The sequence below is a fragment of the Aedes aegypti genome, chromosome 2, assembly GCF_002204515.2.
Source record: "Aedes aegypti strain LVP_AGWG chromosome 2, AaegL5.0 Primary Assembly, whole genome shotgun sequence".
Classification (NCBI taxonomy): Eukaryota; Metazoa; Arthropoda; class Insecta; order Diptera; family Culicidae; genus Aedes; species Aedes aegypti.
Window position 1 is genome coordinate 211,043,024 of NC_035108.1, and position 27,223 is coordinate 211,070,246.

General features: G+C 41.3%; 1 protein-coding gene across 5 annotated transcripts in view; it reads right to left on the minus strand.

The window, feature by feature from the left end:
• LOC23687899 overlaps nt 1–27,223 on the minus strand; it is a 756,337-nt gene that overhangs the window by 68,131 nt on the left and 660,983 nt on the right. For all 5 annotated transcript variants that reach the window (XM_021843875.1, XM_021843874.1, XM_021843873.1 and 2 more), the window contains one exon: nt 661–766. In XM_021843875.1, the coding sequence (XP_021699567.1) occupies nt 661–766 (106 nt within the window). The remainder of the gene's footprint in view (nt 1–660; nt 767–27,223) is intronic.

Here is a 27,223-nt window from a genome sequence, read left to right on the forward strand (position 1 = left end):
GAAAGTTAATAGAAACTCTGGGAAACCGCGAAAGTGCAATTGATGACGGGGTGGTTTTGTGATTTCTTGCGTCCCATACCATTGAATTATAGCTTCCATACACAAGTTCGTAAACTCGATAAATTTTATTCACGCAATCAATTATACAAACGACAGTTTTGAGCTAAAATATCGCTGTTAAGAGTCATTTTACAATATGATAACTTATTATTGACATCAGATGTTGCTTTAACATTTGCAATCACCGTCTTTCAAAATAAGCGACTTTTTGTCTCGTAATATGGTTTTGGGATGGAAAGTGTCTGAGCCTAAAGGTGTGCCCATTCTCAGTACACATACATGCAGAGGATAGCGCCGATTTTAGTAAGTCGACACGTCCTGAACTAATTGAGTTGTCATCTCAGGGGTCTGTTAGCAGATTGCCTCTTTTAATAGAAGAAATAATGTTTTTTGATTAGCGGGAACTTCAGAGACCACTCAGAACAATATTTTACAATAAATTACAACTACACGTTTAAGTGTTCAAAGTATCAAAAAGTGGTCCCCTCGATAGTTCTTATAAATTTTCACGGTGTTTTAAATAAAGCTAAGCAAGAGATGATTTAGATGTAGACATTTTTCCATCCCACTTGTCAGACTTCAATGTTCATTTTTACTTACCTTACTACCGAATATCAGCCCCAGCAGCAAGGTAACGGTGAGTTGAGTGTGGCAGAAAAATATTATGTACAATAAATCTGGATTAGCGGGCGACTGCAGGAACAACCTGAATTGACGAAGAAAGAAAAAGAAAAAAAAATACATCGGAATGAATGAAAGCTCTGTTCGAGATGGTTGGAGGAAATGTTCCACTGTTCGGAAATTGTGCGGATAACAACCGCGTATGGCTCTGCAGAATGGTTCGGCTTTGGTCGGATATGGTTTACCTTACAAGATGCTTATTCCCAGTAGGAATAAGGTGAAACTGGAGAAGCTGTCGTCGTAAGCACTGGGATGAAAAATAATCGTTATCATTAACATTTTCATCGTCGGTCGGGATTCCACTTCTCTGGAAACTCTACCAGTGATGAAGGAGCTGAGGCACAATAGATGAAAGGAATAGGATGATGACGGCCTTGATATTTCATTGTTTTCGTTTCCAAATACATCTTTCAAAGGCAGGCAAGCTTCGTGAAAAGAATGCTTCTTATAAGAGATAGAGAGGAAAAAAAAACGTTCAGCACGCAATGATAAATTGTTTGTGCATTTGAGATACTCTTCTGGGAAGATAGCTTCCAGGTACGTAGTTATGCATCTTCACAGTACATCAGCTCAGTAGTCACATTGGATGGGTTAGGTCTATAGACTATTCATGATAAAGGAAATAGAAAAAAAAACCCGTCGATTCTTCAAAAAATTTGCAGCCGCGCTGTGGCTCATATACATTTGGTCATTTATTATATTATATCTGTGATGTCAAAGTAATAAAATGACATATCCTATTACCGATACTTTTGATTCAAGATTGGCTACAATGCGCACTATATAGAAGATTTAATTTAATTAGACCCAAAATAATCCCCCTGCAAAAGAGAATGATTAAGCTGACTAAGTACCGTAATCCGGGGGCAAATTGATCACTGGGTTGAAGTTGATCAGGTTGGTACAAAAAACATCTACTCCCAAGGATGTTGATGGTTTCATTCGGAACCACAGACATTCCATGTTTTCTAGTTTTTAGATGTCTAATGATGATTTTGTATTATATCATTTATATTAGGGCTAGTTTTGCACAGAAAGTTTTACACTTTTCGGAGGTGTAAGCCGCATTCTTTCCAAGTAATTGAGGGTCCGAAAGTTCGACATCGTAGCGCTGCAGGAGGTTTTCTAGAAAGAGTCGACGGTACATACGTATAGGGATGGTTATAACATCTACCAGAGCTGTGGCAATAGACATGAGCTGGGCACAGCTTTTATCGTGATGGGCGAATTGCAGATGTGGTTGATTAAGTGGTGGTCAATCGACAACAGAATGTGTAAGTTGAGGTGCAAATGCAGTTTCCTCAATATCAGCATAATCAACGTGCACATACCTCACATCGCGGTACTGACCGGGGTACGAGTAAACTTAGAGAAGATCGGGTAACCAGCCCCAGTGGGAACTCTGGTCGTCTGCTGACAGGGAAGGGGGGGGGGGGTTTCTTTTGCTTTGGCAAACCCTGAGCGTCGGTACTCCATGTTAGGTACGGCTAACAACAGCGTCTGTTCCCCATGTCAGGGGCGGCTGATCATCATCCGAGAGCCAGAGAAGGACTCTACGCTCTCAGCCATATAAAAATCAAGCAACGAATAATCAACGAGAGAATGCGAAACGCGACATCGGCGAAGACCATAGGGGATTAATTTTAATGATCAGATAATTTGGGCCGGAGGTAATTATATTTGTATAAAATTTTCAACAGTAAAGCTCGTGGAAACCAAAAGTAAAATTCAAAAAAAAAAAATGTAGTGGCCTATTTTCCCGGAAAACTCTAGATTAATTTTCACGGTTTCCCTATGTAGGGGAACTTACGTATTCTCGGCAGTCTAAGCCTATGCCGCGCTTCTCTAGTGATTTTTTCGGACATCAGCAGACAAATTACGTGTTTGTTTGTTTACTTTTATATGCTGCTCAATCCTTAATCGATTCACACCGACAGACTTGTTAAAAGCTTTTCGGAAACGTTTTTACAACGCTGCGAACATCTCTTGTCAGTGTGACTATTGTCGGCAACCTCATTCTGTTCGGCAGCTTTCCCATAAGAGCTGCAAACGAATCACTTCGGCAGCTCTAAATCAGTCGCATTTTGAGGCTTGTTCATTTAAATTGCTGACATCTCTGGCGAAATTGTTTGTTCCGTCTCGGAAATCTCGTCAGCGGGTAGCTGTCAGAACAAAGAATCATCTGAATGTTTTCATTGGTGTGTAAATTGGTGCCAAATACTGTGTATTTGGCGTTTGAAATTTGGTTGCCGATAATAGTCGCAAGGTGTCGAAGCCGTAAATCTCCCTACCTCAAACTTTAAAAATTCATATTTCCTGAACTATGCATCGTAGAACAAGTCTTTCGGTGAAATCGAGAGGACATTTTCTCAGCAATCTATTAAAAATATTAAAAGAAAAAAATTTCACCATGGAGAAAATTGTCGGAAAAATAGCGAAAAACTATCGTCTGTACCCGTAACGCGGGTAGATCACCTTTTCGAGGTGCGTTACGGGGTAAGATCTACCATATTGTACTCTTATTGTATCTGTTCTTTTGAATACTTATAAGTTAGGGTCGGAAGAGTATAAGAGAGTAACAAGCCACTAAGACCCACCTATTTGTCCTAGATGATGAGGAGGTTGAAGTGGAGAAATGGCTCAATCAGCATCTGAGGTTGATTTCAACTCATGAGATAATTTCTTTCCGAGTTCAAGAGTTTATCTTTCGATATCTAGGAGGGAAACGATTCCGAATCAGTGGAGTACGTTGCACAATAAGCTCGAGGTTTTCTTCATTATACGGATTCTCCCCCAACACGTGATTTCTTCTCGATTTTCTTATCACACCAGTCTGAAAATGTCTAGTCTGAAAATGTTGGCGGCCGGCGTTTTGAAGAAACGCTTTTCCGCTGTCACCACTTGTAGCGTACCGGTTTTAATGAGGAAAGTTTTATTGATGTTCACACTAAAAGTCGTCACAATTCACTAGCTTTCTGCCCTTATTCTATCGTTCATCCCACCTTATATCACTATCAAACACTCTCGAACCGGAATGACCTGCTCGGCAATTTGGTAGAAAGATGTCCACTGAACTTTGAACGAAAAATTGTCGTCCCTCTTCGCAAATATCAGAGAAGTAGGTTTAATTCGAACGCCACGGAATCGCCACCCGGATCTGTCGCGAACACCTCCTGTAACGGACCGTAAAAACTGGGGCGTCGTACACACCCGGACTCCTCCTGTAACGAACCGTCAGAACTGCGGGCCTCACCGCCAGCGATCGGGGCGTTTTATCGCGCTCCCGCGGGGAACTCGATCTCCCAATCTGAAAATAAAGAGAGGAAAGAGAAAAACCAAAACGAGCGTCGCTCTGGCTCGGTTAGTGCAGCCATGTGACCGAGACCTTGTTGGGGCGTTCAGTCAGCGCTGTCGGGTGACCCACAAACAAAATTAAAACAAAAACATTCTCCGGCATTGGAGCACGTTAACGAGCAACAAACAGTAAGGTTCTTGTCTTTTGCTTACATCGCTTGTTTCTAGTTAACCTAGTGAAAACCCACATCTGATGAAATCCACTAACTTGCGTGGAACATCATCGAAAAAATAAAAGGGTTCTTTCTTAGATCAATGGTGATCATTGACCTTTCGTATTATTCAATACGGGGAGGGGAATGCTTCCTTCGGCCGGCAGGACCGCTACAGCAGACCTCTTAACTTCTTAGATTCATACGATTTTGGCCTACTTTGTATGAAATGCCGAAAATTGGTACATGATTTGTTGGTCGAAATTTAGTGCTTTCCCCCTACTGATAAAAATCTAATAAGTTTTCACACTATTTGTTGCAATTCAATTTTGACATCGTGTGTTTATTTGGTTAGTTCGGTAAACGCTTCAACATCGATAGAACCGATCAATGAAAGAAGAAGCATGAGCGGAAACTTTTGATCTCCAAACAAATATTCCGGTTCAACGTTAGATTCACGCATGATCCACTGGGATTGTTTGCTTTAGTTGGTTGCGAAGCCAGTTTGAAGTTGAGGTACTTGTCCATGAAGTCCGCTAACTCCATGTTCTCCTCTTTGCTAAAATCGATGTTGAAGTTGCCTCTCACGGTGAAATCACTCACTTCCTAATTAAGACCGATCTGCGATTCCAGAGCTTGGCTGTCATGGCCCTGTAGGAAGCAAGCGTGGTCGGTTTGTTCGAGGATACCAACTTTTGGGGAATCCACGCCAAGCGTGTTACCATCATGCCGAAGGACATCCAGCTGGCTCGTCGTATCCGTGGCGAACGCGCTTAAATTGCATTGAAGCACAGTTCCAAACAACGGCCATTTTCAGGGCCACAATTGGTTTATTTAGTTATCGATAATAATTTCAGATGATTGGTTTTCAAAGGAGATAAATGGAAAATAAAGTTTTACCTTGGGGTTCCCGTCGCTCGGGTCGGGCAGCGGTAGCATTTTTGCAGTCTTCTCTGTGTGCGTAAATTCTCATAACTCTTTCAAAATGAAATTGTCGTCCTGAAAAGGACGGTTGGAGGTAGTCACCGTCGATCGAACTGGGTTTTCATTCCATTGTTAGATAGAAACACACCAAAAGATTACCGAAGACGATTACATTAAAATGCGGTCCGTAACTTTGTGCTTCTTTGTCCATCCTTGTTTTCGATGGGATAGCTGGATGCCTATGGCTATAATGACCGATTTCACGGCACACACCGTATTTAGATTATGAATAAATAGCTGGAGCGTTACGTTAAATTCATGTTTATTTTATTATTAATTATTGTTATTAATCTTACATTTAATATGGTCAGCCAATCTAGGTTTTGAAGGTTTTGTTTTGATGATTGGCTGGTTTTGATTGGATAATCATGTTCTATAGTTTGGCTCGTTGGAGCGTCGGTAATTTTAAAAAATTGATAACCTACTTAACTCATATGTACAAAAAAAAACAGAAAGCACAATATTTGATAAGTTAGGGGGTCTATAGCGCGGACGACCTGCTGGTCTGATGCACGGCAACGAGCCCTGTACCTATCGATAGACTCACTTAAGCGATCCTCAAGAGTTTCTATCTCGGCCAAACGGTGGACCTCAGAATTTCGCATCCGTCAAGGGACATTCAAAGCCATTCTCAGAAACTTGTTCTGAACCCTCTGGAGCTTGAGGTAATGTGCTTTTGCGCAGCTCACCCAGACCGGCATGCCGTACTCAATCACGGGACGAGTGATTTGTTTGTAGACAGCAAGCTTGTTTTTTCGGAACAGTGTCGACCTTCGGTTTATGAGGGAATACAACATTCGCAGCATTCTGCACCTCGTGGCCGTTATGTCAACTTGTTGTCGAAAGATCAGCTTGCTGTCCAAAGTCAAACCTAGATAATCGGCCTCGTTGAACCAGTTTAGGGTGATTCTGCAATCCTCATCCGGAACAAGTCTGGGGGATTTGGAGTGGGGTAAAAGGATGTCCTGGGTCTTCACCGCATTAATACGGATCTTCCAGCTGGTGAGGTATGCTGTCAAGACATCCAGGCCTCGTTGGAGTTTTGACGTGAGCGCTCTTCCACTGTAGACGATGGAGGTGTCATCTGCGAACAGAGACAGCGCGCCGCCTCCTGGAAGTGCGGGCATGTCGGAGGTGAACAAGTTGAATAGCAGAGACCCGAGGATACTGCCCTGGGGAACGCCTGCGATGGTGTCGTGCGCATCGGAAATTAATCCATTTAGCGAGACCCGGAATATCCTCGCCGACAGATAGTTATGCACTATTTTCACCAGGTAGCTGGGAAGAATGTACTAGTGAAGCTTGAACACTAGGCCATCATGCCAGACATTGTCGAATGCTTTTTCAACATCGAGCAAAGCCATGGCAGAGATTTTGCTCAACAGAAGTAAGAAGTCGGCGATAAACTGCCCCTTCAAAAAGCTCTGATAACGCTGAGAAAAGGCTGATGGGGCGATAGCTTTTGGAGAGGAATGATCTCTGCCAGGTTTCCTGATGGGGACGACTTTAGCTGACTTTCAGGAGTATGGGAAGTAGTTTAGTCTGAGACACTGGTTGAAGATAACCGCGAGCTGATCATAGAACTGGACACTCAAGTGCTTGAGTTCCAAGTTCATGATTTTATCGAAACCTGGAGCCTTCATGTTTTTGGAGGGTTTTAAATAGGTCAAGAGTTCGTCAGCTGTGACCTCTAACTCCTATGAGAAGCCGTTGGGAATCTGATGGAGGTTGTTTGCATGCTAATTTTGCGTCCAAGATTATGTGAGCTGACGAAATATCGACCTATTTTGGCTGCCTTCTCAGCAGGCGGTATCAAGCGATCTACGGGGCTATTGTTATCTAGTGGAACCAACGGTGGAATGGGCCTTGGCTTGGTTTTTGTTAATTTCCAGAACGGCTGAGCACAGTTTGGAAGAGCGCGGATCCTATTTGCAAAATTTTGGTTCCGGAGATCCAAAATTCTGGCCTTATGTTCATCCGATAGACATCGGATTTAAGGGCAGGTAGCCCAGTTCGCTGGTACTGCCTGCGGATGGTGTTAGGAAGTTTCATGAAATCTTTAGTAAGTCTATCAATTGGTACATTGTTGCTCACCTGACTGGTTGCCGGCACGTGTCGTTCTCTGGCCTGGGAGATCGCCTCTTCGATAGCTGCCGGTTGATGTCATCAGCTGTGTCGGGCACCTCGTAGTCAACGTGGGTGTCGACATACTCACACACTGGGTGTTGACATGTCGGAACTGGTCCCAGTTGACACGATGATAGTTGCGCCGAGTCGTTAGATGCCGGTTGATCGAGGACCCAACTTCCGACACCACCGGTTAGTGGTCCGAGCTGAGTTTCTGGTAGACGACCGGTTGGGAGATGCTTACCATGTTGGTGATGAACAGGTCGATGATGGCATGGGCCCCGGATCTGCTCAACCGGGTGGGAGCATCCAGGCCAAAGATGTTGAAGTTACCTTCCTCCAAGCCTTGCTGCAGGATGACTGTATCGGTTTTTTCTGGGGTTCCCCCAGGCTTTGTGCTACGCGTTGAGGTCGCCAGCGATGATGTACCACCCGCGCCGCCGAGTTAGCTTGGTGAAGTTCTGCCGTAGGACTGTTGCCGACCCGTCGTTGGATTCGTTTGCGTTGGATAGTAAGCAGCGATGATGGTGATCGGGCCGTCAGAAGCTTGCCCTTCTACTCTTACGACCTTAATGAGTTTGAGCTGCAGGCTCGGCAGCAGATGGCAGTTCATGTTGTGGCGCAAAGTAATGGCGACTTCCCTTCCATCAAAGCCGGTTCTGATCTAGCCACACAAGTCGATGGTTGGGAATAGAGACGCTCAGTTAAGGCTTGAGATGCGTCTCCGTGATAATGGCGATGTCGATGCTTTTCTCTTCGAGAAAATCGACGAACTCGATGGCTTTGTTCCGGAGGGAACAAGCGTTTCAGTTTGCGATCCTGGTGATGACCTCACGGGCCATGTTTGGAGAGGAAAGCAGGCGCGCAGCCGTTGGAACAAGTTCCTGGTGTATTCCAATATTTGCTCCGGAGTGTACAGTGAGCCGTCGTCGGAGGGAAGAGGGCCGGGAGCACTGGGTCCAGGATTCCCCCATCCAGGAGGGGGCACTCTCTGCACCGGTGAAGCAGCGGTGGCGGCCGCAAAGCGATGCAGAACGGAAGGAGCCGACTGGCGGGACGCCTGCCGGTGAGTTGGTGGAAGCGATGGCAGATTGGGCACCTGGTAGCGGGGAGTTGGAAAGTGCGGTGAAGGTGGCCGGCGCTGGCGCAGTCGCCTCTGATTCTTGGCGGATGCTTGTTGGCGGATCGCTAGGAACTCCGCTCGTTTGGGGCAATTACGGCTGCTGCCTTCGTGGTTGGAATCGCAGTTAGCACACTGCGGTTCGATGCCCTCCTCCATCGGTTGGCATATCGTCGTTGCATGCGCGCCGGCACATTTGCCACAGCGGGGCTTCATGTGGCAGTTCCTCGTCCCGTGTCCGAACGCGAGGCAATTGCCGCACTGCGTCACGTCTCTCTTCTTCGGGCGGTAGCGCTCCCATTCAACCACGATGTTGGAGAGCGCTCTCACCTTCGACAAGCCCACCATGGTGATGGAACCTTTCTCCAGGTGGGTCAGATACAGGTTGTCCCGATGTCTTCCTCCTTGCACTCGCCGGATGGGGAACACGTTCGACGGCTTCAGTCCGACCATCACCATCCCCTCGCTGATTGCCTCCGGGGTGAATTACGGCAGCCCTCGGATGAGTACCTTCAACGGCTTGCTACCGGGGAAATCTTGGGTGTAAAATTCCAACCCCTTCACCTTCAGTAGCTTGCCGGCCTTCTCGTATTCACTGTGGGAGTCACACATGACCTTCGTGCCGGTGTGGCACAGCTTGATCTGGTCAACCGCTAGTTGCGACCACAGTGCCGAGATGTCCGTCGTTGCCGTGAACAGGGGGGGGGCGACCTTCGCCATCTGTAGGATTTGGTCCACTGGCAGGGAGGCAAACTCGTTTGCCCGTTGTCGGCCAGCGGAGCAGGGTTCCATGTGGGACCCGCCTTCTGCTTTCGGTTTCGACCCATCGCAAATGCTATGGGCTGCGATTGGTCTGCTGCTTGCAGAAAAGCTTTTTGGCTAGCCACCCCAAGGAGGTAGGTTAGCGCCAAGGAGCAGTGGCGGGAACGCGAAATCGCCGAAAAGTGCACTTCGCACACGAAAGAAATAGTAATCAAGTTTTGAGCGAATTTAAAAAACACGTCCATGCAGAACGGTAGTTCGATCCCGAATGAACAGCAGAAGAAACAGCAGTGACGAATATGTAAAATAAATTCCGATAGGAGTCCTTCTCTGGTTGCTAGTTGACGATTGACTGCTGCGCGCGTGGCTGATCGGAGTTTGGTTGGCTTCGACTGAATACGATAGAATGAAGACTAGTTAGAAGAAGACCGAAAGAGGCGTTTCCCTTTTAATGACGAAAGTGGCTAAGATATCACTCAATGTTGTCTGTGTTAGAAATACACAAGAAAAATGTGCTTTTCTGTGGAAAATAAGACATGCCTCGATATTTACCCATTTTTCAATAGTTTAGTCATGATAATCAATAGTTTCTATTATTAAGGTCGATTTGTAGAAAGATTTCCAATCGTTTGGTGCAAGAATCTTGAAAATCTATCCGGGCGTTAGTAAGTTATTAACACTCAAAATCTAACCACTTTTCGTGACGCGAGTAATTTTCGTTTTTCGAAATTGTACCCCAGTATGTTGCCGTAGGACGTTATTCAACGTCAAAACAAGAAAAGCGAGAACGAACGAGCTTTCTCGGGAAGCTCACGAGACTGTTAAGAGCAACGATAGAAGGTGTGCAAAATTGTGTGAAGGTTTCAGGTGAACATTCTAGTTCGTTTGAATCACGCCGGCGACTACGACAAGTTGATGGACTCTCGTGCCTGTTGTTAAATATTGCGTTAGAAGGTGTTATGCGGAGAGCAGGGCTAAACAGCCGCGTTACAATTTTTTTTTATATCCAGTCAATTTGTTTGCTTCGCGTATGATATGGACATTGTCGGCCAAACATTTAAAAAGGTGGCAGACCTGTACACCCGCCTGAAACGCGAGGCAGCAAACGTTGGACTGGTGGTAAATGCGGCCAAGACAAAGTACAGCTGGTGGGGCCGAGCGCGACAGGGCTCGCGTAGGTAGCAGTGTTACGATAGACGGGGATACGTTCGAGGTGGTCAACGAGTTCGTCTACCTTGGATCCTAGCTGACGGCTGACAATAACGTTAGCCGTGAAATATGGATGCGCATCATCAGTTGAAGTCGGGCCTACCATGGCTTCCACAAGAAGCTGCGGTCAAAACACCATGTACAAAACGCTCATAAGGCCGGTAGTCCTCTACTGGCATGAAACGTGGACGATGCTCGAGGAGGACCTGCAAGCACTTAGAGTCTTCGAACGTCGGGTGCATAGGACGATCTTTGGCGGTGTGCAGGAAAACGGTGTGTGGTGGCGAAGAATGAACCATGAGCTCGCCCACTTCTACGGCGAACCGAGTATCCAGTAGATGGCCAAAGCTTGAAGCATACAACGGACAGGGCATGTTGTAAGAATATCGGATAACCGCCCTTTGAAGATGGTGTTCCCTTCGAATCCGGTTGTTCATTTTCAACGCTGTGCAATTGGGTTCGTGTGAGGAAATCAACGGAACAGTTGGTTCGACGAGAAGTGTCGGACGGAATGCCGCCTGGAAGAATTGGAGTGCGAAGAGATGGAGCAGCTCAACAAACAAGTGACTTCTACAATAAACTTAATGCATCCCGCAAAGATTTTATGCCGCGAGCCGAAATGTGTCGGGATAATGATGGAAGTATCTTGACGGATGAACGTGAAGTGATTGAAAGGCTGAAGTAGCACTACAATGAACACCTGAATAGCGCAGATGAGGAAAACCAAGGCAGCAGGAGGAATGGCTTGATCAGTACGCCAGATGAGGGTGACGTGCCAACTCCCACAATAGGTGAAGTTAAGGATGCTATCAAACAGCTCAAGAACAACAAAGCAGCTGGGAAGGATGGCATTGAAGCGGAACTTATTAAAATGGGCCCGGTCAGGTTGGTTGAGTTTTATTACATTAAAATAGCGAGCTACAACGTCAACGAATGACGGGCTACTTAGCTTTAAGAGTAATATATTTAAAGTTTTTTAATATATCACATATAATGCATGAAAAAATTATAGTTTTATGTTTGATCGAGCTTATTATTATGACACGAGAAAACCAGTTTTACAAGTACATGAATTGATTGAACGATTTTTAATGAAGAAATTTTAATTGAACTCATTTCGTCTTGAAAAAATAAAATAAAAAAAAGTTATAGTTTTCTAGTTCAATTACCATGTGTCGCAATTCGGACGTGAAATTGACTGCTAAACCCAATTTCAGAGGAAATCTCATGAAGTTTCACCGTGACACGTTTAATGAATTCCAGTTTCAGAACCATCGACGTGATAATGGCGATAGCTATGCAGTAAAATCACCTCTCGGAAGGCAATCCACTTCGCTTATTGAATTTCCTGTATCCTTTCCCCCTGCTTCTAGCGATGAGTGCCGAAGCCAATTGCGACATTTCCTTGGATGGTGCGTAACAAATCAAACCAACGTTAACGATGCTGCCTGCCTACACACATGACATATTGAAGGCCGTGTTATCGCCTCTTCAGCCTGCCTCTTGAGGCGTGGATTAAGTGAACGATGGCCTTATGTCAGGAAATGACAGAAAGTCGGAAGGATTTGTCAACTCGAGCATTGCTCGAAGCTATCTTTTCTGGGATCTGTCCAACGAATATGTTTCCACACATAAGTGGCATAAGAGCTACCGAAATGTCAATTCAGATTAGATTACAACGAATGAAGCATTTTGGGCAGGGTTTCGAAGAAGCAAAGCTCACCGCCCGACAAATGATTTTCAAATTACATTTTTATCGTAGCGTTTATCTCCAACGAAACATCATTTTTTTCTGTTATTCTTTCCGTGTTATGACATGCATAATATTTGAAACGAATAAAAATGTGACAAATAAAATACAACGTGAGATACGAAAAACGGAAACACTTCAAAGTAACAAATGTTCCATGGTTTTTAATATGTGATAAAGCCTTCGATAAATCGTCATAAAAATAACAGTACACGGTAGTAATTTCGGGTTCATAAATGGTACCGTTTTCACTTCCCATGCAAGAAAAGCACGACATCATATCGATGTGCCATAATTTCGGCAGCTGTTTCTGTGTGACATTTGTGCATTTTGCTCGGCCAAATGAATTTAACCACGAAAAAGGGAAGTTTATGGCCGTGTCAACGGAAATTGAGTGGAAAATGAACGGCTTGAAGATTGTTTTTTATCGGACGTTTTGCAACGCTTTCATTGTTTTAACGTTTGACGATTATGGTAATCTACAAGTGAGTTAAAACATGCTTTTGGTGGGACCATAAAGTGTTAGGTTCTGCTAATCTCGACAAACACATTTTGATCCTGGCCCATTTAGAAAATTGTTTTAAGTGTGATTGGAAATCCTTATATTGAGGCACTCTACCATTAGCTGACTAAGAAAAAAGCCTTTACGAGGAATGAATGAGCGTATTTACGACTAGCTTACTGTGGGCTGTATTTACTTCCGCTACTTTACTTTCAGGGAAATTAACGGATTGAAACGGAATATAAGGAACAAGTTCAATGTTCAGAAACGAACTGGTAGGAGAAGTTGTGTATTTCTATTACTTCCACACAGCAACACATTCATTTATATCAACGATAATGGAGCCGGTACGCCACTTCTCTTTATTTTCGATCCTTTTTAGATAAATCAGGATAACTTTTACGTTTGCGATGATAATGATAATGACGGCTGGTTGATTCGCTTGGATCAAAAGCTTTAGTCTATGTTAATCGAATGCAATTGAAAAGGTTGGCGTAACTATGGGGCGCATTAGGGGGTTAAGCCTCTTTAGAAAGTTTCAAGTCACACCCCCCCCCCCTCTAGAAATTTATATTTTTTGAAACCCTTTTTGTTTTGTTTTAATACTCTATAAGTTTCATTCCATATATCCAAGTGTTCTGGTTTAGGCAACACTATTATTATAATTTTGTAATATTAAATTAAGCTTTCATTAACATTTTGTTAACAATATATTACATTTAATTTGCCGTAGTAGTCCATAGTGTTTACAGGTGAGTTGATTTCACCAGTCTATAAGAGAAAAAAGCTACAGCTAACTGTCCCTTACTCGATATTCCGTATCTCGATATCGAGTTAGAGAACCATAGTATAAGTTGGTTTTCATGGCTACCTCGACGGTCCCTTGGATCGCAGTTACACTGGTTTTGTGTTCTGTAACTCGATACCTCCCTAACTCGATGGTCCCTTCAATATCAAGTAAGGGAGAGTTGAATGTATAACCAAACTTAACCAAGATAAATAATGCATTAATTGTGCAACGATTTCTGTCTAAAATTATTAATAATTTTATTCAACATATGTTCCAATGCACAGTGGTTCAGAATGCAGTTTTACGTGGAAAGATGCATTTTGAGCTTTAGAATGAAACATTAGAAAAAAACGGTCTTCTACAAAATTGTTTGTATTAGTTAGGCTTTTTGCCTACGCTCGCCAAACCGATACGCACTTGATCCGCCCACCTAGCTCGCTGCGCTCCACGCCTTCTTGTACCAACTGGATCTGACGCGAACACCATCTTTGCAGAGTTGATGTCCGGCATTCTTGCAACATGCCCTGCACATTGTATCCTTCCAGCTTTAGCTACCTTCTGGATACTGGACGTTCGAAGACTCCAAGTGCTTGCAAGTCCTCCTCGAGCATCGTTCATTATACACAGTAGGCCCGACTTCCACTTATGATGCGCCTCCATATTTCAACGTTATTATCAGCCACCCACAAGGATCCAAGGTAGACGAACTCGTCGACCACCTCGAACGTATCCACGTCTATCCTAACACTGCTACCTACGCGAGCCCTGTCGTGCTCGGCCCCACCAGCTGTACTTTGTCTTGGCCGCATTCACCACCAGTCCAACTTTTGCTGCCTCCCGTTTCAAGCGGGTGTACAGGTCTGCCACCTTTCTAAATGTTCGGCCGACGATGTCCATATCATCCGCAAAGCAAACAAATTGAGTGGATCTGGTAAAAATCGTACCCCGGCTCTAGAATTTTGGGTGCGGTTTAACCATCACCAGATAGTGGTCAGAGTCGATGTTAGCGCCACGATAGGTCCTGACGTCGATAATGTCGGAGAAGTGCCATCCATCAATCAGAACGTGGTCAATTTGTGATTCTGTCTGCTGTGGTGATCTCCAGGTGTATCGGTATGGAAGGCTGTGCTGGAAGTAGGTGCTACGAATGGCCATATTCTTGGAGGCGGCAAAATCTATCAATCGTAGGCCGTTGTAGTTCGGCAGCTGGTGATCGCTGAACTTTCCAATCGTCTCCTCCTTTCCAATCTGAATTCCTCCTCCTGGCCAATCTGAGCGTTCAAATCACGTATGATGATTTTGACGTCGTGGCTTGGGCTTCTGTCGTACTCGCGTTCGAGCTGCGCGTAAAACGCGTCTTTATCATCATCAGTGCTTCCGGAGTGAGGGCTGTGCACGTTTATTATGCTGAAGTTGGAGAACCGGCCTTTGAGCCTCAACTTGCGAATTCTTTCATTGATCGGCCACCACCCGATCACGCGCCGCAGCTCTGGTAGATGGTATGGTTACCGCAGCTCTGGTAGATATTGCTGCAGCTCTGGTAGATGGTACGGTTACCTGTAAACGTTCGCACCATTGATCCCTTCAAACACACTTCCTACAGCGCTACGATGCGTGTTATGCGTGTACTTCCGATGAAGTTGAGAGATTTGCAGTTCCACGCACCGAGCTTCCAATCGCTTTTCCCTTTACGTCGCTGTGGTCTTCACCGATTGTCCCGGTTCGTATTTTCTCGTTGATTATTCGTTACTTGATGTTTTTACGGTTGGCTTGCAGGGCCTGACACCAACCCCTTAGATTTCCAGAGGGCCATTCCCCCTAAATGTTCGAAGGGCCATAGTGTTCAGTTTAGCGTAGAGTCCTTCTCTGGCATTCGGACGATGATCAGCCGCCCCTGACATGGGGAACAGACGCTGTTGAGAGCCGCTCCTAACATGGAGTACAGAAACCCAGGTTTGCAGAAGCAAAAGCAAAAGCAAACCCCCCATTCCCTGTCAGCATACGACCCAAGTTCCTACCGGGGTTGGTTACCCGATCTTCCCTAAGGTTACTCGTGCCCCGGCCAGTACCACGAGGAGGTAGGGATAGGAGTTGCTGGGCAAAAGGCTAAAGACTACACAAAGGAATTTATTTTATTACTGCAGGTACGCGAGGTACCAGTGCACTATGGTCCAGGAATCAGTTTTACGCGGAAAGATGCATTTTGAGCTTTAGAATGAAACATTAGACAAAAACGGTCTTCTACAAAGTTGTTTGTATTAGTTGAGCCCTTTGTTTGGTTTTATTGAAAATTAGGGTGGACCACATTTTCATAGAAATGATTAAACTAACTTTCTTATTTGTAAAAATTATATTATACATGCTTCAGCAAAGTTGTAGACCATTCAATTTCAAGCAACTTTGCCAAAAAAAGTTTTTTTGTATCTCTTAAATTGACCGATTTAGAGCTTTTTTCCTATGGTGACATAGGGTGGTCCGAACAAAACTGGTTTTCTGGCTCTAGAGTTTTCAAATCAAGTTTCTCATCAAAGTCGTCTATGAAACACTTTTAGAGCTTTAAAAAATGCGTAATTTGGTGAGTGAAGAAACTCGCTATCTCCTTCCGTTTAGGAGTTATTGTTGTTTTTCTCTCAAAAACATGCCTACTTTGATTGTGAATTTCTCTGATTGGGGCAAACATAAAAAATATCTTTTGACGGCGTTCAAAAGACAAAATAAAATTGTATATTATATCAAAAAATTACAGATGTGTTATTTTTGTAACTCTAATAAAACGTCTTGAAAGTCAAACATTTTTTATCATAAAAACTTTAATAACTTTTGAACTAAAATAGATATCATCAATATTTTTACATGAAAATTTGCGTTTTGTTAAGTTCTTAAAGTCGTTCATAGACGACTTTGACGAGAAAATAATATTAAAAAAACTAGAGTCAAAACACTTATTTTTGTTGGACCACCCTGCGATGATTAGGAAAAAATGCTCTAGATTGGTCAAATTTTGAGCTACAGAAAAACTTTTTTTGGCAAAGTTGATCAAAATTTCAAGTTCTACCGCTTTGCCTAAGAGCATATACCAGTATTTTTGCAAATAAAAAAGTTGATTATATGATATGTGTGATATTGTGGACCACCCTAGTTTCAAATGACACAGTATGAAAGCTTACATTTTTAGAAACAATTTTGTAGAAGATCATTTTTGTCTAAAATTTCATTTTCATGCTCAAAATGCAAAATAATAAAGAAATACATACCATGAAAATCTTCAAAATAGTTTTAGAGCCCTATCTTTCTTATTTCAGATTTCTCGTCAAAGCGGTCTATGAACGACTTTAAGAACTTAACAAAACGCAAATTTTCATGTAAAAATATTGATGATATCTATTTTAGTTCAAAAGTTATTAAATTTTTTCTGCTTAAAAACCTTTGTTTTTCAAGGCATTTTATTAGAGTTACAAAAATAACACATCTGTAATTTTTTGATATAATATACAATTTTATTTTGTCTTTTGAACGCCGTCAAAAGATATCTTTTATGTTTGCCCCAATCAGAGAAATTCACAATCAAAGTAGGCATGTTTTTGAGAGAAAAACAACAATAACTCCTAAACGGAAGGAGATAGCGAGTTTCTTCACTCACCAAATTACGCATTTTTTAAAGCTCTAAAAGTGTTTCATAGACGACTTTGATGAGAAACTTGATTTGAAAACTCTAGAGCCAGAAAACCAGTTTTGTTCGGACCACCCTATGTCACCGTAGGAAAAAAGCTCTAAATCGGTCAATTTAAGAGATACAAAAAAACTTTTTTTGGCAAAGTTGCTTGAAATTGAATGGTCTACAACTTTGCTAAAGCATGTATAATATAATTTTTACAAATAAGAAAGTTAGTTTAATCATTTCTATGAAAATGTGGTCCACCCTAATTTTCAATAAAACCAAACAAAGGGCTCAACTAATACAAACAACTTTGTAGAAGACCGTTTTTGTCTAATGTTTCATTCTAAAGCTCAAAATGCATCTTTCCGCGTAAAACTGATTCCTGGACCACTGTGCAGTGGTACGCCATGTCCAGCAATTTACACCCGATTCTGTTTTTGCACGGATTTTTTTACACGACCGTGCAGATAAAGTTTCCATACATTTTTTTTTCACCAAAACCTTATTTTTGCATGAAACGTAGAGAAATGATGTTACTTTTTTTGCACGGTTTTTGAAATTTTGAACTGAAAACTTTTTTTGCACGGTACGCATCCCCCGTGCAAAAACAGAATCGGGTGTACTGTGCATTAGGTGACTCCAAGCAATTTGTTTAGAAATGTTTGGAAGAACTACAGTTGTAATTCTTCGATGAATTTCAGAAGAAATTCCTAGAAAAAGCATCTGGAGGAACTCAATGATAAAACACTTTGTTTAATTTGAGGAATTCTTAGGAAATTTCTATTTATATGTTTTCGAATAAACGATATTTTGGAGAAATTCTTGGGAGTTACCGTGGATGAAATGACGTAGAAATTCTTGTCGTGTTTCTTGAAAAAAAATGTAAAAATCTTCGGAATATATCCTAGAGTAACAACTGGAAAATTAGGTAGAAGGATAAGTGGAAACAAATCTGAATGAATTCCTACGATAGTGTTTGTAAAAAAATGAATGTATTTCCAGATCAAATTACTGGCGATAGTCACGTTGAAGTGCTCGAGTTTTTCCTGGAGCAAATTCTGGAGAAACTTCTCAAGATATTCTTTGAAAAATTGCTAGAATATCCAGAAGAATCGCTAGAGGAATCTGTAGAAGAATTTCTGAAGAGGAGAAGTAGGTAGTAGTAGTAGGAGTAGGAGTAGTAGGAGTCCGTGAAAATATTCCAGATGAAGATATGTGTACCCGTAACTGATTAAATATTATTCATAAAATTCATACATGTCTTGAGAAGTCGATAAAATTTTATACCAGAAAAAAAACCTCAAGCAACGTTTCGATAGCGTCGCAGCCGAAATTTTTGGGGAGTTTGACACAAAAATCCTTTGTCATGACATATTCTTCACAGATAAAAATATTTAAATTCCAGTGTAGAGGAATTCCACGGAGGCATGCAAGTCGATTCTGATCGACCATTTCAAAAATATCTGAAACTTTGCACAGTTTTTCAGTTCTGTCTAAATCGTCATTTTCCGATATCAAATCTTCAAGTTGAGTCACGACTAACTTTTCAAAAGGGTGTATGTGAAAATGGTTCAAAAATATTCAAAAAGCTGCACAGCAAAAACGGTTCGTTCGATTGTTAGACAACTAAAGAAACAAAGTTAGACAACTAAATAAAGATTCCAAACAAAATACACACAGTAATTTTTTTTTTTTTTTTTGCATTAAAAAACATCATTTTTGTCACAAAAACTCAAATATCTCAAAACCCTATCGGAATACCAACGTAATTTTTTGAGGGAAAACGGTCCATTATATTAGCTATCTACCATAAAAATTTGGTGATGGTAAGCCAATAAACAAAAAAGTTATTACATTTCAAATATTTCACAAATTTGACACTTAGTGAAATTTTTTTTTTTTTCATTGTTAATTTTTTTAGGACCGCAGTTTGTTGCTGATTTTTTTGTTAAGGGTACCACATGAGGTTAACAAGTTGTTTTCATGATATTTTATTTAATTATTCATAACTATTATAGCATCTATTAGAAAGTTAGACGCGATCCAGTGTTGTGATCTAAAGTCTTGATAGTGTCATATTTTTTATTGTACGTAACTGAAGAAAAATTCTCTCAATAGTGTTGAAACCTTTTGATAAAAGAAACCTATAAGAAATCTAATATTGAAGACAAAAGCTACAAAAAAAGTTTTCTATACAGGTATACGACTAGTTTACCTGCAAAAAGTTTACCTCGTAGAGAACAAGGCGGGTCTATACCCAGGTAATCTAGTATACGTAAAGCAGGTCGGTTTTCTCGGCGCTGGTTTTCTCCACAAAGTTAAAATCTGATTACACCTGGGTATAGACACGCCTTGGTAGAGAATAGACTTTGTTAATCATATTTGGGAGAAAGCGAGTAACTTCAACAACATCAAAAACATGATAGGTATGTACCTATGAATACCATGAACATACTCACGAAAAAGCTGAAAATATACTACCACTGTGGTTATAAAAGATTTAATTGTAAAATTTTTCTTCAGTCAAGCAAACGACACCAAACAAGTCAGTGAAAACTTAAAAGTGATTTTGTTTATTAAAATCTAACGAGCAACATGAGTAGTCGCTTTCTCAACTGTTGCAGGCCGTTTGCAGAAAAAAAGTGTTCGAAAGAGCTACGAAATCTCACCGAAAGCACCATAGATAAACTGAAAGCGGCTGGTTATGCTCCAATGTCTACATTGAATACAAATTTACGCATTTGTACGTCCTGCCGTTTAAACGTTGACAAACGGGCAATCTGTACATCATCGGTGGATCAGGTTGCAGGAAGTTCGAAAACAACAACAACTGAGGAATTACTAGATGCACCGACAACAACTGAGGAGTTACCAGAAGTACCAAGTGCAGATAGTCTTGCCACGGTACCATCAGCGACATCTGTTTCAACAAATCAATCAGAAGATGAGTGCATCCAGAAGGTCAACATCGAACGCTTCAACGAAGGGATAGCTGGAATAAAAGTGACTCCGATTAAATGGACGAAGATGGGTTACGTCAATTATCCCGAGAAAAAATACCGTGAAATCAACGAAGCTGTACGAAGAAACTTCTTCAAATTAGGACCTGAGGATGTGAAAAATACAGACTACGATGAGGTAATTATGTTATATGAAGGAAAGGTTCTCTATTCAAGACGCCATTGATGAGTTCAAAACCAATAGAAATACAGCAAAAGAGGCAAAACAATTCAAAAATAACTGTCTTGCAACCAAAAATGCTAGGTCGAGTACTTCATTAACAGATGAGACAAAAGAAAAAATAATTCAATATTTTGAAGACGATGAAGTAAGTAGAGCTATGCCTGGCCAAAAAGATTATGTATCTGTAAAAAAAGATGGAAAGCGTCAATCAATCCAAAAACGATTAATGATGACAACCTTGAAAGAAGCGTATACACGCTTCAAGGAAATTAACGAAAATATTAAGGTAGGTTTTTCCTCATTTGCAAGCCTTCGTCCAAGGCAATGCAAGCTTCTATCCAATTCAGGAACACATAATGTTTGTGTGTGCACAACACACGAAAATATTAACCTAATCTTACATAGTTTGAAAAGAATCAATTTATCAAAGGATATTAAAATGTTAACTGGTAGTCTTTTGTGTGAAAATACAACATCAAATTGCTATCCACGTCCTTGTTCGGATTGTCCAGATTCTTCATCATTGGAAAATACTTTATTCGCTGAGTTTGAAGAAAATTATATTGATCAGTTATCATTTGAGCAATGGGATAGGATGACCTGGAAACTATTGTAAAACCAGTAGATGAGTTTGTGTCATTTTTTTGCTTGAAATTAGAAAGTTTAATTCCTCACGACTTTATTAAAACAGAGCAATCCCGCTTTTTAAAAAATACGAAAAATACATTACAAGATGGTGAATTTTTAGTCATTTGTGATTTTTCTGAAAACTTTAGCTATGTATTGCAAGATGAAGTGCAGTCCCATCACTGGAACGTACAACAAGCTACAATTCATCCATTCGTTATTTATTTCAATGGAAGTACGCAAATTGAACATTTTAGTTTTATTGTAATTTCCGAAGATTTAAGACACGACTCAGTATCTGTAAATTTGCTCATAGCCAAAATGATTAACTTTTTACGCGTTGATAAGGATAAAGAAATCAGAAAGATATATTTCATGTCTGATGGAGCAGCATCGCAGTACAAAAACCGTAAGAATTTTTCGAGCCTATGTCAATTTAAATCAAAGTACGGAATTGATGCAGAATGGCATTTCTTTGCTACGTCACATCTTTGTCTAATCTAACTTTGTTTCTTTAGTTGTCTAACAATCGATCGAACCGTTTTTGCTGTGCAGCTTTTTGAATATTTTTGAACCATTTTCACATACACCCTTTTGAAAAGTTAGTCGTGACTCAACTTGAAGATTTGATATCGGAAAATGACAATTTAGATGGAACTGGAAAACTGTGCAAAGTTTCAGCTCAATAGAAAAAAATGAATTAAAATATTTACCAAATTTTTGGAATCACTCTGTAGTGTAAACTGAGGCATAGAATAAAAAAAAAAACAAATTCATCTATTTTTACGGCATTTCGTTTAGTTTTCAACCAAAGATGGTTGAATATTACATGATCGTGTAAATTTAAAGTGCATTTGATTGAAAAATAAGCGATTTGTCGTTGACATTTCAGTTTATTTTGATGCTCCAAATATGTGCATGAAAATTAACTTAAATTTACAACATATATTTAGCTGTGTATCATGAACTACTACCTGAAAGAAATTTCCCTGATTGTTATTGAAATTCCATAAAAATTCAAGTTTTTTCCAGGTTGAAAAAATTCCCTGATAATTCCAGGTTTTCCAGGAAGTGGACATTCTGCGGAATAGAAGTTTTCTGTGACGGCAGGTGTATTTCCATTTGATTTGAATAATTTGAAACATTTAGAATGGTAACTCATATTTTGAAAATGGAAGGAGTTTAAATTACCTGCTATAATATCGGCATAGGATTTTCCATTCGAAATTCAAAGATTCGAACGGATACCTGATGGAACAAATTCAGTTTCAAAATGAACATGATTTTAATTCACCTGATCGGTATGAATATTGGGCAAGCGATCGTTAACTGATAAATGATACTGGAGATCTTACATAGGGAATTCCGGGAACGAAAAACGCTATTGCTCATCTGCTGGCACGAGCCTCGATGACTCGCTTACGCGAAGGTCAATCCCAGAAGTTAGACTTATGATTGCCTCCGCAATTTGCGCATATGAACTTATCGGTATATTCCTTCCTTGGCGTGAAAAGAACCTCCGCAAAGCATACACTTAGCATCCATGCGTCTAAGATTTGTACCATGAACCCAATTGTGGCATCGATGGCACTGAGTTGGGTTCTGGAAATTTCATCCAGGTTTTTGGAAATGTTCCCATGTCTAACGGACATCGAACTTAAGTTTTGCTTTTTCTAAAGCTTTAATATTATTTTGATCTAGGATTCTCTTCTTCATAATGATTACTTCGACTGGGGAAAGTCCAAGTAAATCATTAATTCCACTTTTGATCTCTTCAGGTGACTTATAGTCTATTGAGAGACCTTTCAAGATGACTTTGAACATATGAACGTTCAAATTTGTCGTCATAAGTAAAACAAATGTGCTTCAATATGTTTGAGAAGAAATTCGCGATCTTATTTAGAGTATCCGGCAAGACGCGACAGTTTCCTTTATTTGTGATTTGAGGAGACCTTGATTCCCCTTATGGAGTTCAAGATCTCCTGCATAAATCCCCCAAATTCGGAACAACTGACCGCGATAGGTGGCACTCTTTGCTTCCTCACTTGAATCAAAGAGCATAGGCTAGAGACTGCTTCGATTTGGTGTTCGGAAAATTTGTCTGGAGTATCAAACTTATTGCTCATTTCGATGCAATTATCAAGATTATCCATTTCACCCTTGGAAGAAAGTTCACATTCCGGAGAAACGTCTTTTCTTCCATTCTTGCTACGTTTAGTGACAGTTGTAAATCTCACTTTTTTGGAAGGCAGTTGTGAATTCGGAAATTCAGCCTTCCTTTTGTTTGTAGTTGCAACTATGTTTAGTGATAAAACGAAAGAAGACGAGACCTTCTCAGAGGCTTTTTCCCAAGACGGTGTCAAAGAAAGATTATCACCGCTAGCTTTCGTCAACGGGTCCAACGAAAAATCGAAGACACGGTTCCAAACAAGGATCGTAAAGGGATCAATAGCAGAAAAAAATAGTATTGAAAAGTACCGTTTTTATATTAGCACTGAAAAGTGCTGTTTTATTGCTTTAGGTAGTTTTTAAAAAACATCCAAGAGCAGAGAGAATTCATGTACGCACAGCACGAAGGTACGATGCGCACTGATTTGTGATATTACTCGACCATTTCATAGCATACCGACCAAATGCACCATCGCTTGCCCCCGTAGGAGCAAGAAACGCAATCAAAGGACCAAACAACACTTTGTATCATTGCTACTACAACACTATTTACGGATGCAAAAGCGCCATAGAAAACTCTTATCTGATATCGATGGAACAGACTTCGTCCAAGTGGACGATTAGCCATAATGAAACCATAAAACTTAGAATGTAGAATTCAAATAGAGGCGTCATTTTGGTCTAACCTATAAAATAAAGATCAAAAGATTTAATGTATGTTGTCCTTATGGCCCTACATATGTTTTACTGCACCATCTAAATTCAGTGTCTAGAGCAATAAAACCACCATATCGGTGAATCCATTTCGTTATTTTTAGCTACACATAACATAATTGGTCATTAACCCATTTCAATTCGATTCCCCCTGGTGCAGCTGGTCCTATCTCCTGTTAGTCGTGGTTGAAGACTGGTTCAATAATGGGGGTACATATCTGCAATATACCGTATCAACTACGGTAAGTACGGAAACAAGAGCATGCACCGAAGCTTCCAAGCTCTATTCCCACTTTTCCAATAATGCTTTTTAAAATGCATTGAATAAATTGAATTTACAATTCCATTACGCCTTCCTTGCAGAAAACTTAATTCCTCGGTATTCTTTTCGGCCACGAACAAACCCAAGACATGGGAAGAAGGCAAGATATGGAGCGATTCTTTTCTCGTAGCATTAGTAAATGGTTATCACCGGTGCTGTTTCTTCCGGTTGGCATCCGAGCCAAGCCGGAACAGAGTCTGCTCCTTGGAAAAAATGTTGTACATATTTGGTCACTCGAGGCTCTCTTTGCTAGTTTTTCTATTTTAGTAATAGATACTCAATGGTTAGTAAATGTAGCATGATCTTCTTTTGTAGTCGCACATTTTACCGCAGAGTGTACGAAGGCCCCAAGACTGTCAGTAGGGCAACATTTCCCAATGTACACTGATGGGGTAAAATGGTTTGACTTATTGAGTCAATCTTAGAACTTTCCAATTTGTATTCTTAATGATTTTAAAATATATTTACAGAGCAAACTCATGGAGCAGCTTGGTTGCTGATACTTTGTCTTCCATACTCAATAGCGTTCTATCCCACCCAGTTTGATCAGTTTGAACCACCGCATATTTTAGTCAACATTTTGACTTTTGGGAAATCATTTAATGCTAGTAGCTACCCAAATATTGTAAAGTTATTGTTAATAATTCAAACGGCTTACAAATGTGGATCTTATTGAGAGAAAACGACACAAATCCTCAGAGTGACATTTTGGACCATTTTACCCTACTGCTGTTGGTGATGGCAAAGCAGTTCAGTTCGGTTGCACAAGAACCAAGAACGGAAAAACAAATGCAAACAAAACGAAGTACTGCTGCTGGTGGCACCAGTCAGTGTACATCTTGTGAGCATATATATACATAAATTGAGAAAACCATTAGTGGATAGGAAATTTTTAAGCAACTGGTTCGGTTTGAATGTACATACTCTAAATGATCGTCAAACTAAGATTTACGGTGAAAACGACTGTAAATATTTGATGGCTTCGGAGAAATGAACTGAAAGTGAACAGCTTCTTTTAACAATTTGAATTGATCTTCATAAATGTTTCAATTATTATTACATAATAATTTCGTTGTGGAAATGTCATCTTTACCGTATTCCATATTCAAATTGATCTGTTTGGTTTTCTGAATGGTTCTCCTTACTTTCCAGGCGATGACGCGCGATTTTCCTCTTTCCTTCTTTCCTCCTCTCCTCAGGCCAGCCAAGGTTCTTCCCGGTTTTGGAAATTTTCTGAACTTCCTGGGACATTAAGTCTATTTGCGCTTGATACTCGATATACTTAAATTACTTTTGATGGCGCTACGTCCTCCAAGACATGACGTGCGCTACAATGCTACACCAACAAACTCGGTCCATGGCTTCTTGGCTTTTCGATCATCCCACACTTCCAAGAGCCTGCTGAGTTCATCGTGGAGTTGCACAATCTCGTGTTTCATTCGTGTCCTCCATTTGCCCCACGCCAATCTCTCATACTCCGCCAAAGATCGTCCTAAGCACACGTTGTTAAAAAAACTCCTAGCTCTTGCAGGTCCTCTTCGAGCATTGTGCACGTCTCATACACGTAGAGAACTACCTGTCTTATCAGCGTCTTCTATATGGTACACTTGACACGGAGGTGAAGTTTACCAGAACGTTAGGTCTTGTGTCTTGTCTTCAGCCAATAGATTGTTCAAGACCTTCATCGAACTCGTTCTGCCTCACGTTTCAGTCTGGTATACTGCTTAGCAATTACCTGGAACGTTCTTCCGACAATATCCACGTCGTCAGCGAAACAGATGAATTGGCTGGATTTATTGAAGATCGTGTCCCGCATGTTGAAGCCCGCTCGTCTCATAACACCTTCTAGCGCAATATTGAACAGAACGCAGGAAAGATTGGTCCCTTGCGAATCCGGATCCAAAAACGCGTCCGATTTCTTCCCACAGCACTGTGATAGTGTACGTTTCTTTGATCAGTCTAGTCAGCTTCCTGGGACACCCGTTCTCATCGATAATTTTCCATAGCTCTTTGCGGTCAATGGTATCATAAGCCGCTTTGAAATCGATTAGAAGGTGGTGCGTATGAACTTGATATATTTTTGGAGTATCTGCCGCAACATAAAGATTTGATTCGTTGTCGATCGCCCGTCCGCTAGTGGCTGTAGAAAGCGGAAGATGATCCCGGAATGCTGCGTAAAGAATAGTGATCGCTCGATAGTTCTTACATTCTAACTTGTAACCCTCTTTGTATACTGGGTGTAGTACTTCCTCCATCCACTCCTCCGGGAGCTATCCTGTGTCACGGATCCTGCCTATTAATCGGTGCAGACAAGTAGTCAACCTGTCCGAGCCCATTGTAAGAAGTTCCGCTCCAATACCATCCTTTCCAACTGCTTTATTGTTCTTGAGCTATTTGATACCCGAGTAGCACACATGTTATAATTGAAGTAGAATAACGCTTATATGACCAGATCTGGTTCTATACGAGTTATTCTGCCTCAATTATAACATGTGTGTTACTAGGGTAGTGTCATTAGCTTCACATATTGTTAGAGTTGACACGTCTCCCTCATTCACCGTACTGATGAAGCCATCCCGACTATAGTCAGGATTCTTCCTGCTACCTTAGTTATCGTCATCTGCACCATTCGAGTGTTCAACGTAGTGTTGCTTCCACCGTTCAATCACCTCACATCAGTCCGTTAAGATATTTCCATCCCTATCCCGGCACATTTCTGCTCGTGAGACAAAAGCCTTTGCAGGATGTATTAATTTTCTTGTAGAACTTACTCGTTTCTTGAGAACGATACAGTTGTTCCATCTCTTCGCACTCCAACTTTTCCGGGCGGCGCTTTTTATTCAGAAATGGATGGGTATGCTGCCTTCGCTTTTGACAGTATCGTACCACATTTTTACGGGTACCTTACTGTAGCATCATTGCCCGCACTGAATTCCTCTCGCTAAAAACCACATTCCTCGTCGAACCAATCGTTCCGTCGATTTCCTTCCACGAACCCAATGACATCTTCCGCTGCATTGTTAACAGCTGCTTTCACACTACCGCAGCAGTCCTCAAGA